At 41.4% G+C, this 27924-nt stretch overlaps 1 protein-coding gene across 9 annotated transcripts in view; it reads left to right on the top strand.

Annotated features, from left to right (window-relative positions):
* Csmd2 (CUB and Sushi multiple domains 2) overlaps nt 1-27924 on the top strand; it is a 566560-nt gene that overhangs the window by 333633 nt on the left and 205003 nt on the right. For all 9 annotated transcript variants that reach the window (XM_063236033.1, XM_063236032.1, XM_063236031.1 and 6 more), the window contains 2 exons: nt 20399-20725; nt 24563-24757. In XM_063236033.1, coding sequence (XP_063092103.1) covers nt 20399-20725; nt 24563-24757 — 522 coding nt within the window. The remainder of the gene's footprint in view (nt 1-20398; nt 20726-24562; nt 24758-27924) is intronic.

Raw genomic sequence — 27924 nt, 5'->3', positions numbered from 1 at the left:
AGCATAATGCATCTTTAAAAATTAAACATACACTGTATTTTTCAGTCACACCTCAGAATGATAACAAAGTTCAAGGAAACGAGGTAACTGACTCAAAGGCTGTGCTTGGCTAGAATTTGAACTACAGCGGTACCTTGGTTCATGAACTTAATTCTTGCCATGAGTCTGGTTGCAAACCAAATTGGACAAAAAGTGAATTAAATTCAGTGGTTAGGTTTAATATTGACTGAATGGGGAAATTTGATTTTGTTCTTGTCCAATTTGATTTGTGACCAGAATCGTGGAAAGAATTAAGTTCATGAACCAATGCATCACTGGAGCCAGTGACAGAGTAACAACCTGAACCTGGGTTCCCACTCCAAATCCTACACGTTTTCCATAGCATCAGATTTCCTGAATCTGAGGGCGCATCTGTAAAAAGACACAGCTCCCTTCTGACAAAAACAGTACACCAGATTACAGAAGCACGCTGTTGACTAAAGTTACTCACACGAAATTACAGTTCAGCAAGAGTTAAACAGATTCATGAAGGAAAGATCTATGACCATGTCAGAACCTTACCAATACCAAATAGCAGTGTGCACTATGCTTTATAGGAAAGCATTTCCTATTTTTTGCTGTTTTTCTTTTTTTTTTAACCCATCCACTTATCCATCCATCTTGAATTTTTGAGTACCTACTATATACAAAGTCAGGAGCATAAGAGGGTACTTGGTTCCTGGTTAGTTTCTAAACTAAAGGGCAAGGGGATGATCCTGCTCAGGCTGCAGGGGTTAGGTCACTGGTTAAGGGGTAGCTGGTCAAGGCTATTCCCCATATAATATGCTATAATTGTATATCAAGAAATATATGCCAATTAAGGGCTAATATGCAAACAAGCTTTTGTTATAGTCTAGTATTTTAAAATTTTCAATAAATGTATTAATTTAAATAAATTAAAAGGTTTAAAGAAATAAAATATTCTGTCTCTTTCCCTTAAATGAAAGTGATTTCAAATTTGTCTCTTTTAATTTTTTCTTTTATTGGTGTATGTTTGCAACACAGAGTAGGGATGTTTGTTTTGGGGACTTGGTACTTGCATAACATATCTCAACCACTTTGAATCCTTAACCCCTCTTACCTCAACACCCGGGATCCTTATCTGTTCTTTTTGATTCTTAACCACTTACGCACATCTTTCACGTGGTTTTAATCAAAGTGAACATACCATTTTGTATGCCGCATTTTAAAGTCCACTCTGTGTTGTGTATCTTACCATATGGCCGCATGTCTTTCATCGTTCTCCTTCTTAAGATCAATGGAATATTCTGTCTAGTGAATCAACCGTGACTTATTCAACCAATTATGTTCAATTATTTTATATAAGGCTGTAATTAACACTCTCATGTATATGACTTTTTCCCCCCTTCTCTTAAATTATTTCCTTAGGATAAATTTCTAGCAGTAAGAACATCAACCCAGTGTATGAGCATTTTTATCCTTGCTGCATACTCTTAGCATCGGTCTCTCAGAGTGCTGTATCCTCCCACGACGCCAAAAGCAAGAGCTGTAGGATTAAGAACAAAATTCATGTAATGTGAGGCTGTCCTATCCAGAAACACATCGTATCTCTTTTATATTCATCTACTTCCACTTGCTAAAGATAAAAACTTTGTGGCTTTCCTCATATAGGTCACGTATATCACTTGTAACCTTTATCAGCTTTCCTAAACTTCAAGTATTTGCGCGGCCTTTTGGAACACACTTATTTAATAAATACAAGTTGAACACATCCCTGCAGCAGAACCCTGCTGACTGCTGTAAAGCACTCAAGGTCGTGATGAGTGCTAGGAATCCAGAGATGAGTGGGGCACAGCGCTTGACCTTCAGGAGCTCTCTCCATGCAGAGACAGACACAATTCTGTAAAAGAAAGTACTTTCTTATAAGTAAAAATGTGGTTTTCAGTGAGAAGCCATGCTGGTGCAGACGCATTTAAGTTCTTTCTTTCACTTAACACATATTTGTGGAGCATCTGGTGGGCCAAGCATCAGAGTGGGTGCTGAATAGACTGCTATTGTCCCTCACCTCATAGAGTGCAGAGTCAACTTCATCCTTGTTAGAATGGAGACCTGAAATGGGAGGACAGCATCAGAGCATGGTTGGAAAATAAGACCTGCTAGTGCAGAAGTGAGTTCTGAGAGCAGATGGGCTGTGGGATTCAGCATAAAGGAGATGATCTGTGGTACAGATGCAAGTGTACATGCACTCTTGTGCACATGTGTGCATGTGCTACCGGTCTGGGTACCTGGGTCTGCAGGTGTTCCTAGAGGGACCAACACATGAATGTACGTGAAGAAGGATGATGGGGTTCCATGGGAGGAGAGGCTGAGTGGCCACAGAATGCCCTGCTGGGGTGAGAGGTGTGAAAATGTGCCAGGAATGCTCCAGAATTTCTGCCACAGGACACCAGTTTGGGACTTACTCCTAGCTTGTATGCAGTCAGCCTGAATTCAGCCCCATCTAGCAGGAACATGAACTGCATTTTATAATCCCTGTGTGGTAACTGTAGCTAAGCCAGGCGTTACTGTTTTCCTTTCCAACTTGAAGGCGGTCTTTCTAGCGTGTGGCTAGGAATTCTATGTGGTCTTTAATATACGTATTTTTCCAATCTTGTTTTCCTTTGTATGTGCGTGTTGCTATTCTGCATTATAACATTGTTTTGCTTTTGCATGTAGACAAACCCCTCAATATTTGTGATTTCTTTTCAAAGCTGACAAAGTGATCATTCTACCATGGTTCTAAGAAACAGTTCATTCTATTTTTAGTTTCTTGTCAGTAATTTGATTTTTAAACTATAATTTGTTAATACATCTGAAGGTTATTTAGATGAATGTATAATATTGTTCAAACTTTTAGGCAGATTTCCAACATAATTTATTAATTCACTTCCCTTGCGATTTGAGGGAAATAGATTATTTTTTCACTGAATCCTCAAATGTAGTTAAGTCTGTTTCTTAAGTCACACTTTGTACTGTTGCTCTGTCTATCTTGGCCCCAGCCTTGAATAATTTTAATTGTTGTTTTATAAGATGTTCTAATATCTAGCAGAGCTAAAAATGACTCCTTCCTCCTTAATTATTTTCTCTTTCAGAATAGTCATTGTTATTCTCATCTGTTTGTTGTTCAAGATTAATTTTAGAATCATTTTCTCAGAGTAAAAATAAATCCTATTGGGACTGTGTGTGTGCACTCTTGTTAAACTGTAAATTAACTTGAAGAAAATAGGCATTTTATAATACACAGCCTTCCCATCCAGCCGTGTGGCATGTCTCTCCTTTGGATTCTCTACTTTCATTTTCCTAAATTTAACAGCTCTGTGGTTTTCTTCATATAGGTCACATACATGGCTAGCCAGCTACCTTTCTTCTTAAACAAGCAGGTGCCTTTATTCCCTTCCCTCCCCACCTCGACCTCTGTGCCCCGTGCACAGATGAAGCGTGCCCCCATTTTTCCTCCTCTCCTTAGCTAAACCCTGGTATTCCCTACATATGTATAATTCCAGATTTTCTGGAACAAGTACAATTTCAAGCATCCTTTGCATTGGCCCAGAAAATATGATCACAATAGCTAAGGTCCTCAGCAATTGCTGTTTTCAAATGTTCAAAGTCAGAGTTGGGATCAGGCAGGGCCTGAAAGCATCACCCTCAGTACAGAGCAGTGATGAGGAACCTTTGAGAGACTGAGTGCCAAACTTTAACCCTAAACCCATTTATCACAAAGTACTCACACTGTGATTAAACGTGCATACCGAGGTTTTAGTTTAGAAAATATAAAACAACTCTACATTAATATCTTTTGTCTTAAAAGAAAAATACAATAACACGGGTGCTGTAGGTTCCCCACCACTGATACAGAGGGTGATATTTCTGGGATTATTTATGATCGGTGCAGGAACTATGTGAACTTTCTCTGCTTGTCATAATATTCTCATTTCAAAATCCCTGCAAAGTCCCACTGACCATTAGGAGCCATAGAAATAAATAGGGAGTTTGGGGAGTCCTGGAACCCTTTCTTTCTGTTACATTTAAAAACCTGGATGCTGAGAACCTGTGGCCTCACTCTGCTGCTGGTGACATGGCCTGCCCTGCAGAAAGGCTCTCAGTGGCCCGAAGAGTCCTTGCCTTGGCAGAAAGTCATAGTGACGGAGGAGGGAGAGGGCTGGAGTGCACTGGGGTGTAGGCATGGCAGTGTATGTATAACCCTAACGCATGGCAGGGCACACCAGAGTTAAGGGAGGCCTGGCCCTGGGTGAAAGGATGGCTCACCAAGGGAGATGTGGTCATTGCTCATCAGGATGTCCAGAGAGAGAGTCAGCCCTTGTTTTACCAGGCCAGTTGGATTTCCTTCATCCTAGGATAGCTTTATGTTTATATAAGCAGATAACTGATATGGGCTCCAGCTTTAGGTTGAGTCAGGTCCTCACCCAAGAGAATGAGGTCTTTCCTGCAGATTATACACTGCCCCAGCCTGAGGCTACCGTTTCAGAAAGAGCTTTAATCCCAGCAGGGATGAGAGACTCCAACACTCAATTTAAAAGCCCACACATGTTGGAGAAGGGGTGGCAGAGGGGGTGGTGGAGCCAGTTTGCTGGCTCATCTCAAGCCCACCAGATACTGCCTCTCTGAATCCACCCGCACACCTCACTCCACTGGCTTGTGGAGCTGGAATGTCCTAACATACCAATGTCTAGCTGGGTGTGGCTCCAAATCTGTCTGTAAGAACTAGGTCTGAGGAGTACAGGTGTTTGGCGTACCTGGCAATGGGCGGGTCACACAAAGATTGGGTGAACCCTTGATTCACAGTGAAGACCCCAGCAGATTTCCCTCCAGAATGCCCGAGGAAGCAGAGTCAACATTTTTCCTATCAGGCTAGTACAGGCCCCATACATCACTTGCTACTTTTATGTTTAAATAGGCAGATACTCGTTGGCGACCCTGCCCAGTCTAAAATGGATTCCTACTCAGCTAATCCTCAGACTTCCTCAAAGGCATTTTAAAATGTAGAATTCTCAGCCTCCTTCCCAGAAACTCTAATTCAGCAGGCCCAAGATAGGACCCAGGAATTGTAATTCTAAAACTTTTCTTGGTGATCTAGACGTTGGGCAAGATTTCTAAACTTGCTAGTGCAGAATACCTACTGTGTGCCAGATGCTTGGAGAGACATTGACATCTTCCTGAGGAATTTGGTTCCTTGACAAATGGCATCCCATATGGCATGAGCTATGGTGCATGCAGTGATCTGTTGTGATTGTATATTGTTGCCACAAAGCCGGGCAGACTGAGGCTGCTGTAATTTAGTTGTTTTAGTATCATGATCTCTTGGGATTCATGGAATATCAACCTCTACGCTGATAACTCAGCAAGGAATGAAGTGTTGGGCCAATACTTTGACATTTTACATCTTGATACTGTGGTTGCCTGTTTAATTTAATTTAAATGCAGCAAAAAAGGGGTCGGGGATTTAGCTCAGCAGCATAGGTGCCTGACTGTCAAGCACAAGGTCATGAGTTCAACCCCTGCTATCCCCCACAAAAAAAAGTGCAGCAAAAGATGAAAGGAAGGGGCTTCCGTACCCCCAGGCATCATGCTCAACACCTAGAGTGTCAGGGGTCATCCTCACATGGTCTGAGCCTCCAAGAGTTCAGATAGTCTATTGAGTGACATAAGCACACAATTTTATCACCAAGCAATCTAAATTGTTACAATAATAGATGCATTACAAAATGCTACAACAAATAAAAGAAATTTTATTCCAGTTGACAGCTTCTCAGAAGTTTCCTTGGAAGATTGCAGCACAGACAACATTTCAATCCAGTGTGACTCAGCAATCTGTCCAGAACCAAACTGCAAACACAGTTTAATCCCCAGTCAGTCCAGAGATCATATTCTTCCAGGCCAGACTCCAGGGCTAAGGAATGTTAAGACCTCAGCTATTGGACAGAATGGGGACTGGGAAATCTAGCTAATCTAAGCTATTACCAAGGAATCTTAGTCATGGTGGTGATCTCTACTTTTGGGGGTTCCTATATCTCTGTCCTTCTCACTTCCTTTCTACCTTCCAGATCAAACTAACAGACTCTTTTTCTCTGTGAATGTTCCACACACTGTTTGTACCTTCTCCTTGTGCTCTGCCACACGTGACTGTGCAGCTATGGAGACAGACACAGGACCTCACCTACAAGGGTCTGTCCTCTCAGCTGCTGGCTTCAGAGTAGAAGTGTGAGGTTCTGTCAGTATCCCTACCCTGTTCTTTGAGCCTCTTGGCAAATTTTTGGTTTGGTATGTGCATCACTCTGGCCTGGGTATGGTGGGTGTCCTCAGTTCTGTAGTTCTCAGGGGGCACTACTCACTTTTTCTAGGACTTAGTTTTCTAAGAGAGTCTTGAGTTAGCTTTTAAGGACCTCCCTCCAGTCACTATATACAAAACCAATCTTCTGGAGCTCAGATGAGGGGTTAAGAATGGGAATGCTACCCATAGGCTTGTTAATTCAGGTAAAGCTTCCCAAGGCCTTGAAGGTTGATATCTCAGGCTGAGTATGGCTCTGGATTGTGGTGGTTCCCCTGCAGGAAAATCTACACAAACTTCCTTACCATCTTGCTGAGCAGTGACTTACATTCTTTTCCAGCCTTCAGTGGGTGACAGTTTGAAACATGAGTGGACTGTAGCTTGTTTTACATCTGAGAAAAAGCAGTTGCTGAAACAGCCATAGGAGACATGATGGACTTTAATAGAACTCAGGGCTTTTGGAAGTGATAAGCCCCGATGACCTCAGAGATCAAGTGGCTGGGCCTGCAGTCCTGGGAGCACCTCCTGAACCATGAGGAATGCGGTGCATACCCTTTCTTATATTCCTCCGGCATGATGGAAGGCTTAAGCTCTTGAATGACATTACACTAAGCCATTGTCCTCCCAGCTAACACTGGTGTCTGGCTGGCCCAGGGAATAAGCTAGCCTCAGTGGGACCCAATGGCCAGCCTGGATCGGCTCCTATGGCAAAGATAGAACCCTCTGAAGGTCACTCAAAGATCCTAGGGGCTAGGCTCTGGCAGCTGTGTGACTTCACAGAGGTAAGAGGCATTTTGCTAAGGCCATGGAAAGACTGAGTCATCAGGGCATCCATCTTCTACCCAAAATGTCACAGTCCTCAGACTCCTACAGTGAAAGTCAAAGCTGATAGACCATCCACCCCTCATGTATCAAGCCATTTAGCACCAGAGGCCCCCTTACTGCCCACAGAAGGCAGCAGCCCACATCACAGTTTGCAATCAAGAATCAACCATGCCATTAAAGGGATTCCATTAGAGTCTCCTGGGACTGAGATCATCTGTTCATTCACTGAGAAGGAGAGCGACCGAGGGGCAGAGGAGCTTGCTTGGTAGAAGCTGTGCTGTGAAAGGAGTGGAAAACTCTGCTCTAGCTGGCTGGTTGAGACCAAGAGTTGCACTGGGAAGAAGCATGAGTGGAGACACAGCTGGGACAGGCCCTCTTGTTGCGGAGTCAGTAAAAATCAAAGGCATGCTCTCAGGCCCCAGGCGTGGGGCTACACTCCCTGCCTTCCAAGCTTCATCACTTTGGGTGTTCCCATCGAAGCTGTAGTTTAGAAGTTATTCATCCCGAAGTTATTTACCCATGTCAGAAAAGATTCAGTAAGTTAAAATACCTGCTACCCCCTGTCATTGTACAGTTAATAAGTGAAACATAACATGCAAACCCAATGTTCTTTACATTTGTTTCACCTTTATTTAGGTTGATGGCTTGGTTTAGCTACACGTGTTTTCCAAAGAGTTTGTGGTCTATGTTCGAGGTAATTGCTAAGCCTTTGGAGTGTGGATTCTGCTGTTTGCCAGGAACTTAGAGCACACTTCACACTTTGTTCCGTAAAGTGTCAGAATCTGCTCCTTGAACAGATAAGAATCAGAATGGCTTCAGGATAATTCCAGGCTGTGGTAATTCCCAGAGACCATGCCACTGAGCAGGTAGGTGATCTATATTAAGAACCTAGCCTAGCTCTAGGGGTTTCAGGGAACAGGGAGAAAAGAACTTAATAATCATCAGACTCACCTGGGAGATTCAGCATAGGGTCCCAGTCCCAGAGGGCCTCATGGTGAGGGGGAAATTTAAACAGAAGCTACTTCCACAGTATAGAATCGCTTTGGTGGGCAGGAAATAAAAGGGCCGTGAGTGGACTGACCATATATCCCTATGTGCTTAGTACAATCCTGGTTTATACCTTTTCTTCTGTGTAATTATTCTTCATGTCACGTCTCATTCTCTAAAGAATCCCTTGTGTAATATATGGCTTCCCTCATCATGGCCTGACAGGCTTCACACCAAACTAAGGACTGGGCCTCAGCTGAGTGATTTGGCTGCCGTGAGAGATCCCTGAGCAAAAGGTCTATGAAACTGTACGTGGCTGACCCCTTCCTGTCTCCTCCCTTCATCACGCAGCACTCTTTCCTTTGAAACTTTCCTACCTAAGTGCCTTTTCACTTATGGTTCACTAGGTTGAAAAACTGTCATAATGCTGGCTGCATCTCATTATCCCTTAACTGTCGCTTTCCTAGAGGTGCCTTCTCTAACCTTCATGCCTCCCTTCACATGTGTATCAGTCAACTTTTGTGGTGATATCAACTGCCTCAAGATGTGAATAGCCTCTACCTGGAGCATGCTGTTCTCATGGCAGAAAGCAAAAGCTTCAAAAGACAGAAGCAAACCACCCAAGCACCTTGAAATTCTCTGCTTGGAAATGCCTGTGTCATGTCTACTCATACTCTGTGGGTTAGAGCTAATCACAAGACCAAGACCAAAGTCAGGGGTGATAGGCATGAAGGTTCCATGGAAAGGGGTGTATGGCAAGGACAGGAAGGGACCAAGTGATTGTGGACAATAATACAATCTACTACAGTGAGCACCACTTATTTCATTTGTTGTATGACACTCTCATTTGAGTGCAAACTGCCTGCAGGCAGAACTGTGTCCTGTTCATTGTATCTTCAGTGCCAATCATCCAGCAAATCCTTAGTATTAGTGTCCTGTCTTTGTCATAGTTGTTATTATTTGTATTAGTATTATCATTAGACAATGCTGGTGTGGAAGAAGTGGAAGAGGATTTGGTTTAGAATATGCTTACTTTCCCACCCACCCAGCCTATTATTAGCAGGATTTACTCTTCAGCTCTCAATTTCATGGAATTGCATCCAAAGCCTGGCACAGATAGGCACTGAGGTAGGGGGAGCTTGATACAGCTTCTCCTCTGTTCTTTGCTCTGTTCATCTCCATCCTCCACTGACTTGTATTAGTACAGGGTGGTAAGGCCCCACTGTACTCAACAGAAATCATACTAAGCAGTTTTAACATGGACAAGAGACAAGAACATTCTAGAATGACAAAATAGCATGGAGAGAAGTACAAACATGAGGTTAGCCTTATACGATTGTGGAGTTGCAAGTGGTTTAATTTAACTGGAATAGTTTTCACTGAGTGGGGGATGAAGATAGAAGAGCTTAGCAACAGTCTTGGGTCTTGGGAGTCGTGAGCCCTTTTGAGAAGTCTAGCTTTATCCTCTGCAGCAGGGTGTCTTTAAAGAATTTTAAATGAGGATATAACTGAACAAAAATTTGTGATTGATAAAAGTGATCCTCCACATTGAGCCAACACTGAGGATGTATTCAAACTGCCTGAGACTTAAAATGGGAGACCACGGAGCCTGTTTCAGTAAGAAGAAGATCTCCACTTAATAGGGTGCAAAGACGTTTTGACAACTACAAGAGACATTGACAAGATAGAATTTACAGTAGTTACTGATTGGATGTGGAGGTGAAGAAGGAGTTGATGTATTTTTCTTAGGCAACTAGATACTATCATTCGTGGAGGTAAGGAATAAAGGAGGCATCAGAAAAATAGTTTAATTCTGAGCATGCGTTTGAGGTGCTGGTGGGATCTTCAGGAGAGATAAACATCAAGCAGCTTTGTTTTGAGTCTGGAATGTGGCAGGATGGCCTGGGATACTGGTGTTTCTTTGGAAGGCAGCAGTATAAAGGAGAAGAGAGAGAGAAGTGAGAAGAGGGTCTGGCTCATACGTGGTTGATGGCAGGGATGAATTATTTATTAATGCCATAGAACATTCTATGTCCTGAAACCTAGAGCCATGTGTGGGGAAGATGACCGAGAGTGCAACTTGGAACATGTTTTATTTAAAATAATGTGATAAAAAGCCATACTCTTTCTCATGATTTAAAAGACTTTTGCCATCCTCTGCATCTCCTCTGTTCCTTGCTCCATCCATCACCATTCTTCTGTCACTCTGGCTTTCTCTGTCTCTCACATACACCAAGCTCATTCCCATCCCAGGGCCTTTGCACTTGCAGAATTCTCTCTGCCTGTAGTGAGCTCCCTAAGATGGCTGGCTTCTCCTCCTCAGAACATGCTTCGGAGACCACTTCCTCAGACAGGCCATATTTCACTCCCTGATTGAAAGCCACCCACTCACATTCCATCAGTGTTTTTCTATTTGCCCATTCTTATGTTGTATCATCTATTAGAAGTCAATCAGACAGGGACTGATGGCTTATCCATCGTTTTGGCTACTAACCTCCTTTTTAGAACAGTGGCTGGCATAGCTTCCCTGAAGCCAGAGCTAGATGAAGACAATTCACAGACCATTGATATAGGGCTCTGGAGCCAGAAGAGAGATCAGTTCTGGAGGTGCACATTTAGGGGTGCAGGTCAGGAGGGGAACCCTGATAAAAGTGTGTATTATGAAAAGACAACTCTGAAAGAGCCCTTCATGCTCCAAAATGTAAAAGTCAGGTAGAAGAAAAGAACTTCCAAGTGACTGGCAAGGGGCAGTCAGAGCAAGAGGTCATAGCAGAATCCAGAGTCATCAGGAAAGAGGGAGGGGGCAGCTCTGGTGAATGCCATGCCAACTTGCCTCAGGTCACCAGCATTCAAATCCTGCTGTGCCAAGAGATAGGGATTTTAAAGAGAAACTAAATGCAAAATCTTCAGCACAGTGAATGGTTTTTGAATCAGATTATATCAAATATGAATTAAAAGTACATACAAGATACTTAGGAAATACATAGCCAGTACTTAGAATTTGTGTGCATTTCTAGAAGAAATCCTCGATATTGTCTTTTCTTTACATGTATGTTTTTATAACACGTGTTTGTGATGCATAATGAATGCATTCATCGTGGGGAGTTAGTACATAAGTATATCACATCTTAATCTTTTTGTCCTCAGTAATCTCATGTAGAACTGGGGCACTAAAATTAACCTTTTTTGTGACAAAGATGAGTCATGACAGGTGGCTGACTAGCTTCACCTCTGACGTGTCACCTTGAGAATTTCCCACAGTCTCCATGCAACCATCAAAGTTAAATGATAACTTTTACCAAGCTCCAACCCTAGAGGTGATGTTAAGTTAACTGAGATGGAAATTAACCACACTGAGCTGAGTAAAAAGAGGCAAAGGAAATGTGAAGGTTGGTTTGTTAAACCTCTGCCTTCAGCTCAGCAGTAGCATTAATCAGCAAAGCTACCTCAGCTGATCCCAAGACGTAAAATGAAGCAAGAGGTGTCTGATTGGGGGATTTATGCTTGGGTGAACATTGCTGGAGAAAATCACCCAAGCAGGCAAAATTGGCACTGCTGTAGGTTCATGGTCACCAATTTCAATCAAACCTGCAACAGTGCCTGGCAACCCATCTGTGTTTCTCAAGTCAGCCTGGTCTCTGCTCCTCCATGAAAATTATCCTGGGCATTCTCCACTCTCCACAAACCCTTCCCTGCCTTCGCATTGCACTGGAGAGTGACCTCACTTCCACCTCACAGGCAACACAATGAATTTGCAAATACCAAAGACACCAAGCTTGCAGATCCATACCCTCTTGTCTCTTCTGCCATCCTCTCTCTTACTATAATAGAAAGATGATCAAGCCTTTCTCCCATCAAAAACCAATCCCACTTGTAGATTAATATTAAGAAAATATTAATATTAATAAAAATTTTAACATGCTTTTATTCAAGTTCAATGTCAGAAGCTTTCAAACACTTAGCATCATAATAAAAATGCATTTTTATATTGTATCTAATACACACTTACACAGAATTCAGCATACAGTCACAAACAGTTCTCACCTTCTCTACCTGTAATGAATTCACACATTTTTCTGTTCTCTTCCTTTTTTGTGTGTGTTTGTTTTCAACATCCAGCTCATGTCATGACCAGTCTCTAAAGGGTGATAAAACACCGATTCATATATTTTGCTATGGACCCCCCCTCACGCTCACATTCTGTGTTGTTCAGTTTCCCATGACTGTAACAAGTACCTGAGATAATCAGCTTAGGAAATTTTTGTTTCAGCTAACAATTTGGGAGGTTCCGATCTGTAACTGGCTAGCCCTTAGCTTTGTGAGTCAGCACATCGTGGCAGGAGATTTGGTAGAGCAAACCTGTTCGTCTCATGAGGTTTTTGGCTTTTTGTTTTTTTGTTTTTTTCAAAAAGAAAACATAAAAGCATCTTTCTTTACAACCACATCACATTTCCTTGCAGAATCTCGGAAACTCTCTTGACATCTCAGGCTTTTTTGACAGGTTCCAGGTCTGTACCCTGTACACATCTTAACCTTCCAGTACTCCATTACCCGCCCTTGTCTGACTTGGGTCCCCCGCACTTGTGAAACTGTTCTCACCAAGGTCACCAACAAGCCTCTTGTCACCAAAACCTGATGAGCCGAGCGCTCTCAGCACAGGGGATACTTCTGCTCAGAGGCCCATCAGCAGGTGACCCCTCCTCCTCCTCCTGGACACCCCGCTTTATTCCTGTAACTGCTTACCCCTGCCTGTTTTCCTTCTGCCCCTGGTTAGTCTTCTCCTCGTCAGTATTTCTGTTATTTTAAGTTTCTGTTTTCTAATAACATTGCCCACTTTTCCACACCTTCAGTGTCCTAAACTTTATTTTGCTTTTGTTAGTTGCCTCTTTATTTCCCTGGCTTATATTTCTAGTTCAAGTGCTTTGTCTTTTGTTGAATCGTAGTTTTTTATATATGAAGCAGAGTAAGTATCTACCTATAAAGACGTGCAAATATTTTCTCTCCACTTATTCCTTACCTCAGGGACCTGGCCAGATCCCCAACTGCCTGTATGAGGGATACAGCCAAAGGATGGAATAAGAAACCAACATTTTTAATAATAAAAATGGGAGGCTGGGAGATCAGTGCCTCAGACCAGGCACTCCAAGCCAGCCACTATTTATCAGCCAGTGTAGGGGAGAAGATGGGGTGCTTTTCCTGGAACAGCCTAGAGGCTGCAGTAGAATGGACAAGTTTAACATCATAAAAGAAACATGCCAAGGTCATCCCCACACTTGAGTGTTGATTTCATTGATCCAGAGAAAGGTGGTTTCCACCAGGCAGGTAAGGTAAGGAGAGCCTAGGACATATGATGTCAATTTACAATTTCTGGTCCCCAACACCTTTTTGAAATTCAGAAGTTTTCTATTTTTTTTTTTTTTTTTTTAGTTTAAAATATTGTTTCCCTTGCAATTTCTAACTTGGCCATAATACTTAAGTCTTCCTCTGAAATTATACACATATTCCATATATTTTTTCTAGCACTTTTATGGCACATGGAGTGAGATGTGTCTAATCTTCAAAACCTGGTTGACTATTTGTCCTCAGGTATTCTACTGATCAAGTAACATTTTCTTTGCAAATTTGAAAAGACCCTTAACCATATGCTAAATTCTTACATTTCTGTATGTATTTATTCACTTTTTTTCAGTTCCATTGATATGTTATTTGAAACCAATACTACATAGATTTTATTATTGCAGCTTTGTAATAACTATTAATATGTTACACCTAGAATCTATTTTAGTGAGCTCTCCCTCCACTGGGTGGAAGCAGATATGGTTGAGTGCTTGGGCTGTAGAACTAACCTGACTGGGTCATTGTGCCAGCGCCATCATTTACAGGCTATGTGATATGGGCAGGTTGTGTGAACACTTGGACTTAGTTTCTGCATCTGTAACAGGGAGATTAATGATAGTGCCAGTCATAGATCTTGCTATAACAGTGTTGGAATGCCAGCTAGCACCTCCTACATTATTTTTCCTCATCAGTTTCAAAGAGAGCATGACTACTTCAACCTTTTTATTCCAATGGATGGATCTTACAATTGTTTTTCAGTACCACAAAAAAAATGGGGTGGCTTTTGCCTGGAATCAGGTTACATTTATACTGTGGCTTAAGGATAACTGTCACCTTAGCAATATGAACTCTTTTCAAACAGGAATGCTTACTCCGTTTTTCAATTTCCTTCTTTATATATCAGTAAAGCTTTGTTGTTTTTTGTTAGATAGGGTGTGCTTGTATTATTTTAGAACTGAATTTGATTTGCTAGCACTTTATATATAGGATTGTTTTCTCCTCACTGTTCATGTGTACATGCATAAGCAGGTGGATGTGAATATGTGTATCATACGTACTATTGTTATGAGACTATTTGTATCAAAATTAAACAGTTTGGATAGTATCTGTTTGTTTAAGATTTTAAACATGAGACCACCTACTTCCTAAATAATGTCCAGTTTCCTCAAGATTTTTCCTTCAAACTACTTTTGATAATTCAAATCTGCCTGGAAAATTCATTCTGCTTGAATTTTAAATACATTATTCAATGTTCCACATTCTATACTTTATAATTAGATCATTGTCTTAACTTTATAACCTTCTCTCATATATACACACACAAATATGTCTTTCTAAGGTAGACAAATCTAAAATTTCTCTTCTGTTTTTGTCTTTAGAAGCCAGCTATTTTTTTCCTGTTTTGATCTCTCCTGAATTTATTCTCCTTTCTTTTCTTATTCCTATTCATTTATTTTCTTTGTAACTTTTTGGATATAAACACTCATTTCATTTATATTTATTTATTATTTCATAATGAATATGGCTGTGCATTTTCTCCTTACTGAAGTTTTGGCTTAGGATCATTGTTGACAATTGTATTTCCTCTTTGAATGCAAAATGTTGTTTAATAAAAGTCTTAGGAATTTTCAAATGATTATGAGTTTTTTTTTATACTTTCCTTACTGACTTATACTTTATTTGTTCTCTGAGTAGAAAATGTGGCCAGATAAATTTTACTGTGTGGCAGAAATTATGGAAATTTCCTTGTAGCCTATTATAAGGTCCATTTTTGCAGTATTCCATGAGAACCTGTAAAAATGTTGTTTCTTAGTTAAAAGCCCACAGAGTTGCATATAACACATAGAATATTTTTGATCTTCCAATGTCTCCTTTTTTTAAGTATATTTTAGTGTGCTTGTTTTGGTGATTTGTGTCATACAGAATAACTATAAAGTCTTCATTTGAAAATGTGTCCATCTTCCATGTTTTAAATATCATCTTTGGCCTTTGTTTTAGCTCTTCATCAAGATCGATGAAATACTCTTCACACTGTCAGACTACACCTGATAGAATTAGCATTTTGAACACAGCAGAGCTACTTGTACCGATAGCAAAAGAAAAAGTTGCAGAGCTTTCCAACAATTCCCCTTTACATTCTACTCAAGATCATAGTAAATTCATATTATGCACAGTAATTTTATACATCTGCTTGGTAATGAGTTTTCTACCATTATTTTTTTTTTTAATCCGAGCTATCTAAAGTCGGGATCCAGGAACACAATCTGGTAACTACTTTGAAGGGGGAAGGCACCTGATATCTCTTTCAAGCTGCATGATTGATAGTGATGAGATCAATTACAACTCTTGTTGTTATTTCTCATTTGGGACACTGAAAAGCAAGCTGTTTCTATTCACTAATAGAAAAGTTAATGTAACATGCATAGATGATTTTCCCGAGCAAGAAATATTAAACCTGTGTGGTGTGTACCTCCTTTTCCTGCCCTCACTGGGGCAGCTCTGAATTATCTCCTGAGATGAAAGGCAGAGATTTTTAAGGTCATAATCTCTTCTTAATCGTGTTGTTAGCAACCCCGTCTCTTTCCAGGTGCAAGAAGAAATGTTTATTGGTAGCTGTCCAGTAGAATCTTGGCTTGAAAAATTAATTATCTAAGAATCAGGGATAATGTAAAATAAAAAGATCTGATGTTAATATTAAAACCTTTTGCTTTGTTATTGTTGTTCATATTTGCTTCTGCCAGTAGCACTTCAACCAGATTGCAGTTAGATCTACCTGGAAAGCTTTGAAATCTGTGATGACTGAGCTTATGCCATCAATCAAGTAAAATCTTTGGGATCTGGGCATTGGTAAATTGTAGCCTTCCTCTAATGTACAGCCCAAGCAATCTTGGCCCATTCTTTTCCTCTAGACTATTCAGAGTCACTTTATTTTAGCTGTATGTCTTGTCTCAAGCTAAGAGTTATATTTTACGAGGATACTAACGTGCTTGCATTTATTGGCATAAATGATATTTTGTCTTTTCTTTTAGTATCTTACTTTATGGTTCCCCTCTTTATACTTCCTTATTAATTTTTGCTTGAATTCCTTCTTTTTTCTAAATTAATCGCTTTGATTTTTCCCCTTTTGATAATTTTGAAGATAAGCTGTTTCATATTCTATTACTAATTACACTTAGCATCTTTAAAAACATGCTGTAACCTATATTTCTCTAATTAACCACTGAAACTATAAAACAGAATTTCTTGCAAGATGAGGAAATTAACATATCTTCTAGCTCCAGCTTTATACTTTATATCAATGTAATCTGCAATACTTTACCCTAGGGTTTGGGTGGGAGTAATATCTTATATGTTCTCTTCCAAGGAATATTTGTTACATTTACAATTCATTTCATAACTTTTCAAAGCAATTATTTAGATTCATTACTATATTAGCTTATTTGCTTTTTGTTAATCTTTTTTCTTTTGTATTAACCACAACTTGCCCCTACTTGAATTTTTAAGTTTGATTCATCTCTTGATTGGATAGAAAACATCTTCAAGTGCTGTTTACATGAATGTAATATGATTACCATATTTCTTGTGGTCTTTGATATTTAATGACTTACTGGGTCATACACATTTCTACTCTAAATTATTTAAGGTCACATCCATACTGTGTCTAAGAGCATCACACCCACTATTTTTCCCTACGTCCCAGAGCTGATAAGATTGGTCCACCTATTTTTACAGATTTTAGTCAATTCTATTGCTTGTGGTTTGAAGTGGGATGAGTTTGTGCGACCCCCATGTTCATATCACCATCTTTTCTGACAGTCTTGCAATTAGATACTCATTAATTCATTCATCAAGTGTTGATTGAGCATCTTCCATGTGGCAGGTACTGTAAGCCATTAGGAGTTCAGGGGAAGATTTTTATTCTTGTGGAGTATCTATGTATGTATCGAGAAGAAGGTGGTTCACAAAACAAGTGAACAAGACAAATTGAGAGATAAATGACTTTATATAGTTGCCCATGATCCAAAATGGATCCAAATTGAAAACAGCTATAAAGAAAAACAATATAGTCTTAGAGTGATGGAGAGGGGAGTGGGGACTCAGATGTTGTTAGTTAAATTCTCTGTAGAAAATCTTTTTGCTCACATGCTTACAATGTTCCTGATCCATCTCCCTCTGGAACTGTAGAATTTTTTCTTCATTCCATCTTGAGCTAGTTTAACAGGACACACCACCCTCCCCTTTTGGTCTTCAAGGCCATTGTCTTTAGGCATCATTTACATGATACTGCCAAGTGGACTACCAAAAGCTGAAGGGAGTGTGGCTGTGTGTGACCACAATTCAGTCTGATACAATGCTTGAAATAAATAGATGGGCATCTAACGGATTTAAGGAACCCTCAAGAACTGCGCTGTCAGACTTAGACCCAGTGGGCAGTACAGTGTTACTCTCATGCTGGGAGATACTGTGGGGTGTTTACCATCTTGTTCCCTGGAGTCAAATTGCGTGGATTTGAATTAGTCACTGTCACATATTGGCTATGTGACCATGGCAAATTACCCATCTTCTCCGTGCCTCTGTGTCTTTATCTTTAAATTCAGTCACTAATAATACTTACTCAAGAGTGTTACATGACAATTAAATTGAGTAATTGTTGGAAGTACTTAGAATCATACCTATACTTAGAAAAACCTTAATAACACATAACAATCAGTACTATTAATTCTGTGTTGCACTGCCTAAAAGTTTTTTCATGCCCTTCTCTTTCCTTGGCTCAAATTATTTCAATACCTTAAAAAATACTAGAATTACAGAGATGAGACCAAATAAGTCTTAAGAACCAGGCTTACTTTTCTGAATTTGATGGGAGGGCTTTCAACAGCAGATTAGAAAAGAAATACTTCAGGTAGGAAAGGAGAATACGGATAGGATAGAAAAATTTAGAAGAAATTACACCCAAGGAATCACTACTTCCTTTGGTTTTCTTAGATTTTTGTTTCTTTTTTTTTGATACCATGAGTTTTGATACCATGAGTTTTGATTGAACTCATGACCTTGTGCTTGCTGCTGAGCTAAATCCCAGAGTTTTCTTTCTTTGACAAACATGATTTTATTATTTTCATTTTAGCTTCATTATAATTAGCAAAGTCAAATCCTTTGCTCACTACAGTATGAATATTATTAAAATAAAACAAATATGCTATTAACATAAAACAAATATATAACATTAATATTAATATATAACATAAATATAATATATAACAAAAATATTTAATAATATTATAAATATTATTAACATAAAATATGAATATAAATAAAGGATTTAAGTGATCACCAATTTTCATTTTTACCTTCTTTGTACTTTTATATGTTTAAAAGATGTTTAAGATGACTATAATGTTTTTGCAAACATGGAAATTAAATGTCACTTCATTTTCAAAATAAATATCACCTAGAAATCTACTATCCTAACATCCTACACTTTCTACTTTGGGGCTCATGTCCAGTATCTATTCATATATAAACAAGTATTTAATAGCTATCATCAAAAGTACACATATAATTTTATGGTCTAATGTTTTATTTAAAATGATATTTAATATAGTCTTCCCACCAGGTCATATGTATCACTTTAATGATTGCTTTCAAACTGCATCACATTAAATGTTATAATTTACCTCACTTTATCGGGCTGACATGTACACTGCTCGCATTTTTCCCCATAATAGAATTATGTCACTGTGAACATCTTTGTCTATGTAGCTCTTTTTCTTTTGAATTAATTCCTGCAGATTACTGACTCAGAGTATCTGTGCAGTTCCATGATTCTTAATGAGAATTCATATGCTCCCTTCTGAAAAGATTATATCAAATTTACTCTGTAACCAGCAATAGATGCCATAATGAGTTCCCATGAAGCCTCAACTGTAGTAGGTTTTATGTTTTTTCTTTATTTTTTCTAGTAACGTTGACTGTTTTCCTACTAATTCTATTTTCTCTCATATGAACCCTCTAAGCATACTCTTTGCTTACCTTGGGGATATTTTTACAGAATTATAAAAGCTTTAACTCAATATTGATATTTTTCCCTGCATCACAGTTGTTGCAATTAATTTTTGCATTCTATATTTCCCCTGTTTAATTTTGGCTTAGTATTTGTCTGTCTGTATTTTCACTTGATGGCAGTTTTCTTGCCTCATCCTCCTTCTGTTAATTCTGTTAGTAATTAACAAAAAATGACCTGAAAGAAAAGGGCTTTCTAAAGAGTGGATTTTTAGGAAAGAGACAACAGAGAAAAGGGGAGAAATAACAGGAAGGGGACAGGGCACAGAGATGGGATCTTGTTGCCTCTCTCAACCAGTTTCTTCAAAAGCTTTGATCTCTGAAAGAGGTGCTCACCTGGCACCTCATTTGCATATGATTTGTTGTGGCTTGAAATTGTCAGAATCCCAATGACTCCCTGTCATTTCCCATCAAAGACATTTAAAAGGAGAGAAATGGACTTGCATTATATCTGCCTGGAAATGCAACCTCTGTGTCTTTAAGTGGCTTCCTTTCTTACTACTGCAAATCAAACTGAAAAGGATGAGGAACTGTGACTCTACATTTAAGTTTGAATAATGGTTTTTCCCAACACCCGCTACCAAGAGTATGCAGACATTGCCTGGGGTGAGCAAGAGGGGCTAAGAGAAAGCCAACTCCACCATGACTGCTGTTGGCCAAAGGGACCCTGCCAGCGCTATGCCTAGCATGGAACCCAGCATGTCTCCTGCCTAGAGCTCAGAGCCCAGCCAGTCCAGCCCAACCCTGGCACACTCTTTCTTTCTGTTGCTCTGTAAGCTAAGAAAATGTACCCCCTGCTGGCCCCAGTGGCCATGCAGAAAGCTGGGGGACGCCCACTGACCCTCCACTGCTCTTCTCTTACAGTTTCCTGTTTCTTCAACTTCACCAGCCCCTCCGGGATCGTCCTGTCTCCCAACTACCCAGAGGACTATGGCAACCACCTGCACTGTGTCTGGCTCATCCTGGCTAGACCTGAGAGCCGCATCCACCTAGCTTTCAACGACATTGATGTGGAGCCTCAATTTGATTTTCTGGTCATCAAAGATGGGGCCACTGCCGAGGCTCCGGTCCTGGGCACCTTCTCAGGAAACCAGCTCCCCACCTCCATCACAAGCAGCGGCCACGTGGCTCGTCTCGAGTTCCAGACTGACCACTCCACAGGGAAGCGGGGCTTCAACATCACTTTTACCAGTGAGTCCTTGCTCTGACACCTGCTGCTCATCCCCAGGTGCCCACTTGTGAGGGTGATCAAAGGTGCTCCCATAGAGCAGCGTTGGTGTGGGTGGGTCAGTTCTCAGGGCCAGGCTTTGAGCTCCCAGAACTACTAGAAAAAAGCAAGAAGCCCTGCCTTCTGGGCTGGCTCCTCTTCTCTGCAATCTTGCTCTCTGTGGAGCATTTATTGCCATAGGTGTGATATATGATATAAAAGAAATGAGCCCAGAAACTCATGTTTCCTTCCTATTGCCCACTTCCTACATAGCGCAGCTAAAAGTAGGCAGGGCCTAAGGGAAAGAAAGCTTCCGATATTCTTTCATTAGCTCCTGAGTCCCTCTGATGAGCTTCCCTAAACCCCTAAGCACTACTTCCTGTTGACTTCTGGTGTTCCTTGCAGGCTGCCCACACATTGCTCTGCCCAGATCTGATTCAGAGTCAAAGCACAAACAAAGGCTTGGAGAAGTGTTTCTGTGTGGCCAAGAGACTTATTGCAGCCAGCCCTTAGGATATTTCTTCCCAGCTCTTCGTAGGGCTACAGTCTGAAAGCTATCAACTCCAGTTTCAGTCCTAGAAGCTAAATCTCAACGGAAGTTATTTTTATTTGTATCTTGTGGCCCACCGTGCAGGAGGCAGGGCAGAAGCTTACAGATTGGGTAAAGCAAACCTCTAGAGAGAGCAAGAAGTGATTATCGGATCATAGGAAATAATGAACCTGGCGAACTTAGCCTATAGTTAGGGGGTGGTGGGAGTGGGTTCTGTTGAGCAGTTAACTAGATCCTTTTCCCACAGGCTGTGTGGAAAGTACAAGTTCCTAATTTAAGCTCTGCTCCATACCTACAAATGTATGCACAGCTTACCCCTCTGGCATTTTTAAACAGAATTCCTCTGCCCCCAGCTCTCATGCACAGCTTTGGCATAGATTGCTTGCCTCCTTGTCCCACATACCCCTAAGGACCAGTTGAGCCAAAGAGTAAAGATGCTACATGGTAGAACATGAGGCCCCACATTCTAAAGCATCACCCAAACTAACTCTGTCCCCTCACGACCCTTCTCTGGGACATCAGATTTGTTGGAAACCACCTCTTCAGGACACATTACCTCCAGGGTTTCTGTTCCCATCATCCAGAAACAGGAAGAAGAAAAGCCTGGTTCTGTCTTTCCTAGTCATCCTATCCTAGTATGCACAGTCCTGACTTTTGGCACCTCTGTCCTCCTACCTGTTTTCTTCAGTAGCTCATGGAAAGGGGGCAGGTATATATTACTCACCTTTCCATCCCCACCTCCCAGGGCCTAGCTGCGGTAAAGGTCAGTAGATGCTTTTTGAATGGAGAGATCTGTAAATGATTCCATGTTCTTTCATACACCAGCAGAAATGGGAAGAACAGGGGAAGAGGAAGCCCAGGGAAGCCTACTGATCCAGAATATGAAGGCCAAGAATTCACCAAGGGAAAGTTTGGGTCAAAAATGGAAACTGGATGTGTCCAAAGAAAATCAAATCTTAATAAAACTGAGCTTTCCAGAAAAGAAGCAGAGGTGGAGTCCTTGGCAGAAAGAGGCCCTAGGCAGTCCAGAGGGCAAGCTCAGGGTAGCAGGCCCATCCCAGGACCAGCACACCCTGCCATTTCCCTCCAAGGTGTTTCCACCATTGTCAGAACAATACACAACCAACATATGAATACTCAAAAACTAGGACAGGTCAAAATAGAAATGTTAATTACACCCCAAATCCCACACCCAGAAATAAACCTTGCCAACATTTGGTGAATACAATTACAGCAAGCAGATATTTTTCTATACATTTATACAAATAGGCAGCTGGATAGAGAGAAAGAAATCATTTGTAAAACTCTGGACCTCATCCCAGGCCTACTAAATCAAAACCTCTGAGGGGACATGGCCCTAACTCTACATTTTTACAGTAGAGTAAATGGAGTTGTATGTAGTCAGTGAAGCAGGAGTCCTTGGACAAGGGTTTGGGAACTAGCCTAGTCTCCCCCTGAGGACATTAGTTTCCTCCCTCATCTCAGTCAGTGATCATGTGGGCTGAGCTTAGTTTTACCAAGTGTCACTTTCTCTTATTGCTTTTGCCTCATGTAACCTGAAATCTATGTCTCTGTAACAATGATCAGTGGTCCTGTTTCCACACCTAGAGCTCCTGGCAGTAAAATTAATCCTCCTTATACATGAAGGACCATGGACAAGGATGACACAACCGCTGTTTAACTGAGTTCCTACTGTGTGCCTACTGTGTGGACTGCTAGCCCACAGTGACACTCTACTGGCCAAGATCTGTCCCTTCTCAAATGCCAGGACCTGAGGTTCAAGCAGGTACACAGTTAGAAGTAGGTAGGATGAAAACCTTGACTTAAGAAATTTTGCTCCCAGATATTCAAACAGCTCCATATCCCTGCTGTGCACATTCATATACATGTACAGCGCATGCGCGTGTGCATGGATGTGTGTATATACACATGTATATTGATGTGTGGGACTAACAAGATTTTTAATGGAAAACCCCTTGATTTCCAGGCCTCAGTCATCACTCTTGTTCTCCCCTCGCATCTCTGTCAGAGAAGGTGCATGGTCATTTTCTAATGAAGAAAGGTTGGGATACAGAGTATGAGTTTGCAGAGGGGATAAATGGCAAGGCCCCATTGTTTCTACATCCAAGGCACAGTGACCATCTATGGTAGAAAGGCTCACAAGTCTGCAGCTCTCCTGCCCCTAGCAAGGTCCAGCAGCCTATAAGACCACTTCTATTTTTGAATGTGCATATGTTTCTGTCCGTAGGAAATTTCAGAGGCCTGTGCACATGACACATGCCATGCAAACATGGAGCTTGGTCTCCATGGGAAGGTGACCATCGTTAAAACAGTGGGAACATGTGTAAGATCAGACTCTAGCAGCATCTCTGTGAACATTTTGGCACTCCTGATGGAGGAAAGCTGAGAATGTGCTTGGTTGAAGATGTAGAAAAGAGTATCTTTCCAGGCAGAAAAGGAAAGAAGAAAAGAAACTTTTCTCTAGGTGCACTTACTAGATGTAAGTGCTACACCAAATGTTCACTTCACATTCTTATCAACTTTCATTTTATTTGTTTCTCAGAATGACCCTGTAGGTGAAGGCAGATCCCTTATTTAGGACAGGAAACTGAGGCTCAGCAAGATTACATAAATTGCCCAGGACTGGTGCAATAATGAGGCAACGCTTGATTAAATCTGCAGTGTTCTGTCTCTCTCCTCTCCCTGCTCACTGCATTATCGGTTTCCTGAGCAGAGAGAGAAGCAGCCCTGACAAGAAGCAGGGAAAGGAAGGGAATAGCTTCAGACAGGGTTAATTCCAGGGCAGCTTCTTTATGATGCTTAGTGCCTCTTAGCATCACAGGAGTGAGAACCACTTCCCCTGCAGCATAAATGATCCCATAACTGTCTGAAGTCAGGGAAGCATGGAATGAATTTGACACTGGGGAGGCAGATCTACACACCTCAATCACACTGAGACTCAGTTTCCTATTTGTAAACTAGGGTAGTATGTACTTGTCAGAATCATGACATGATGCAAATGAGCTGACATAAGAAAACACTTCACTCACTGCCTGATATGTGAATATCCATTAGAATGGAGTCGGATTGGGTGCTCAGAAAAAGAGAAGGTCAAGTTTAATAAGCACCTGCTTTGTGGGTGGGATGTAGCAGTCATAACCATCAGTCCCAGCTTCTGGAACGTCTAGCTCTCCCCCCAGCATGACATGTTCTTGGGACATGATGGATGTCTAGGGTCTACTCTAACTGTCTCCTTGACTTCCATCCACAGCCTTTCGACACAATGAGTGTCCAGATCCTGGCGTTCCAGTAAATGGCAAAAGATTTGGTGACAGCCTCCAACTGGGCAGCTCCATCTCCTTCCTCTGTGATGAAGGCTTCCTGGGCACACAGGGCTCAGAGACCATCACCTGCATCCTGAAGGAGGGCAGTGTGGTCTGGAACAGTGCTGTGCTGCGCTGTGAAGGTACATTTTCATGGGTTGGGGGCTGTGACTGTCAGTCAGAGGAATTCAGCAGAGGGACTGAGTGGTTCTGACCACAATGGTCCCATTCTACATCCATCCATCCATCCTCTTCTCCTAGGACCCATGGCTACCCATGGCCTTCACGCTGGAATGGCAGGGCCTTTAAAGGATCTGTTTGTACAGGTGTTTGAATCATGAGTGGAAATTAAACTGGACAAATGCTAGTTTTGGACTGTGAGGTATCAAGACTTGCTTTTTCTTTCCGTTGGAATCTCAGCTTCGCAAAGATTAGGACCTCCTGTTTCTGGCTCCATGTAGCCCCACCAGATGTTGGCAGTGCTGTGAGTTTCCTAGTCTTTTCTGCTGTCTGCCAATCTTCTCTTCTCTACATGCTTATTTTCTCCAGTTCCCTGAACTATCTCCCTGCCCTAACCGTTGTGGCCCTATTAAATACTGGTTGGTATCCTGGTATCTTCAAGCAACACAGGGAGAGCCAGCCAGGACAAATACAGCTTACAGCAGTTGCTGGGCTAAAGTGGCATCCTCTCAGTCCCACCTTGCTTTAGTCTGTGTCAGTGACCACCTTCTGTTCGACCAAATTGCAGGCATTTAAAATACAGATGAAGCCTCTGAGAGCAATGATCATACCAAATCTGTACCAAGCACAGCAACTAATACAGAGTTGGTGCTCAAAAATTACTTGGGAATACCGGATAGTGTGTATCCTAAAGATCCCTAAGGAAGTGATGGTACTCCAGGAGGCAGAGGCATAAAGCTTTGTCTCACATCCTGTGAAGGGCCAAGGATGGAGACCTAAGAGACCACTCTACTTACTCAGTTTCAATACCAAATCTGAGCAGCAAGACTGGTCACAAGTGGGAGGGCGAGGAAAAGAAAGGGGCTCCTGCCTTAGAAATGGCATTGCTCCAAGCTAATGGGTGTGTGGGGAGGAGAAAACTACCCAGAATGTATTGCAGCTGGCAAGATTCAGGGGCTTCCAAGTTAGAGGGCTCTGAGCTGCAATCCTGGTAAGCTGCCATTTCTCTGGGAGTCTCTGTCTTTTCAGCTGAAAAAAGAGAGCAAAATAAAAACAGGGATAATTATAAGCTGTGTATATCAAGGGCCATCCCAGGCATAAAGTGAGCATATATATAAGTGCTAGTGGTGTTCATCCTGGTGTATACACCCAGGGAATCTTCTTTGGCCTCATATCCCCATTTCCAAGCATAGTGTTTGACATTTGATAGATGCCTCGTCAAAATTAATAAATAAATCACTGAATGAATGAATGAATGACCTCTTAAGTCTCAGTGGGCAAGCAACTTGACCACTGTGTACCTCAGTGAAGTGCAGGTGACCCTGGGGACCTCCCAGCAGTGTTGTTAACGTGCACCAGTAACATGAAGCAGCAGCAGTGCCTGGTAGAGGTAGCGCTCAGGAAGGGTTGGCTGTTGGCATTATTCTCACTTGGTTCTAGCTGTGTCCTTATGGGACCAGTGAATCAGCATTCACTCCACTTTGGGGTAAATGCGCTATGTTTGGAATAGCAGACACCTGAAGTGAGGGCAGCCTATTGGAGACCCTGACTTAGCACAGGGGGAGCCTGCTCAGTCTTCTCAGTGATGAGGTTTTCCTGCCAACTTGGTTCTGGGGATCTGGGGAGCAGCACATCAGACAGGCAGAGAACCAGATGCCACCCGAAGAGGCCAAACCCTAGGATTGAAACCTGGGAGTCTTCTCTCCTCAGCCCACTCTTCCTTTCGTCCAAACCTCGGAAGGAACTGCTTTGTGATTAGCAGCTTTGTCTTTTTTTCTAGTTTTGTTTTTGATTAAGTATCCCCACCTTGTGGACAATTAAGTGCAAAAACTAATGGTCTTTTAGAAAATCTTGTAATATATGCTAAGAGCCACTTAGCTTTTGAGAGGCTGTAATAGGACATGGGAGAAAATGGCTTCTCCTAAATTTAGAAAGGAGGAGGATCTTCAGGCAGATGGGAAGCAGTGGGAGGGGATGGGCAAGCATTTTCTTAAAGAGCCACAGAGGAAATATTGTTGACCTTGTGGGCCATAATATTTCTGCTCAATTCTGCCATCACCATATGACAGCAACCTTAGGCCACATAAGTGATTGGGCTGGGCTTGGCCCAGAAGCAGTAGTTCAATCACCATAAATCTAGAGTTCAGAGGATGGAGGCATTATCCATAGGTGTAAAATGAAACATGTCCTAAGATAGACTTCCAAGGAGTGAAGGTCACTACATAGAAACACCTGGTTAACCCCATCTTTGTCTCTTCTTTGCTTTCCTTTTAAGAAAGAATCAAATAAGCACACTGCACCATGTAAGTGTTTTGTATGTCCAACCTAGGAAAGAGGTGTCATTTTGACCCCTCTGGGACTTAGAAGTTTAAGCCACTTGTCCAGAGTCCTTCCAACTTGCAAGTTGATAGAACCACAATTGACACCCCTGCTCTTGGCTGTCTTGTCACTACATTCTTGCATTATATCGCTAGAGAGAAAATGACATCAAATGTGTTGGTGAAAAACTTAAAAGCACTTGCAAATTGAATGAAAGGTGAGCTTGCTGCTTTCCATGTCCCAATAGAAAATTAAAACAGGAGGAAACACATTGTCTATCTCAAAAGACAAAGAAGGCAGGACACCACGTAAGAGCTTCAGAAATTGGCCACATAAAGCAAAATGACAGCAGTGAGACAAACATATTAGTTACGACATTAAAAGATAAAGACTTTCAAACTGAGTTTAGAAAAAAACTGCTTATAAGAAATTCACAAGAAAGAAAGAAATGCACAAGAAAAAAGGAGATAAATGATCTACAGTGAGTGTATTTTCCATGTTCTTAGTACTTAAGGGAATACTTGTGGTTGTAAAAGTTTCAAACAATGCACAAGTATGATAAAGTTTAAAGTAAACACACACACACACACACACACACACACACACACACACATCCCAGCCCCATTCCACAGAGAACGGTGGTTTAAGTTTGGTGAAAAAAAACTTCACATACACCACATGTTTACTTTTTATAATCAGAAGGAAGATGTCTTGTAGAAAAGAAAAAAATCTTCCCTCCTCACTCCCACAAGAAAGCTAAGTAATGGTTGTGCCTCATTGGAAGGGTCTAAGGAAGAATTTTAAGACTCTG

The sequence above is a fragment of the Cavia porcellus genome, unplaced genomic scaffold (assembly GCF_034190915.1).
Source record: "Cavia porcellus strain 051 isolate PalLab524CR breed Dunkin Hartley unplaced genomic scaffold, mCavPor4.1 scaffold_25, whole genome shotgun sequence".
In the NCBI taxonomy this organism is placed as follows: Eukaryota; Metazoa; Chordata; class Mammalia; order Rodentia; family Caviidae; genus Cavia; species Cavia porcellus.
Note: the sequence above shows the minus strand (reverse complement) of the source record. Positions and strands in the feature narration are given on the sequence as shown.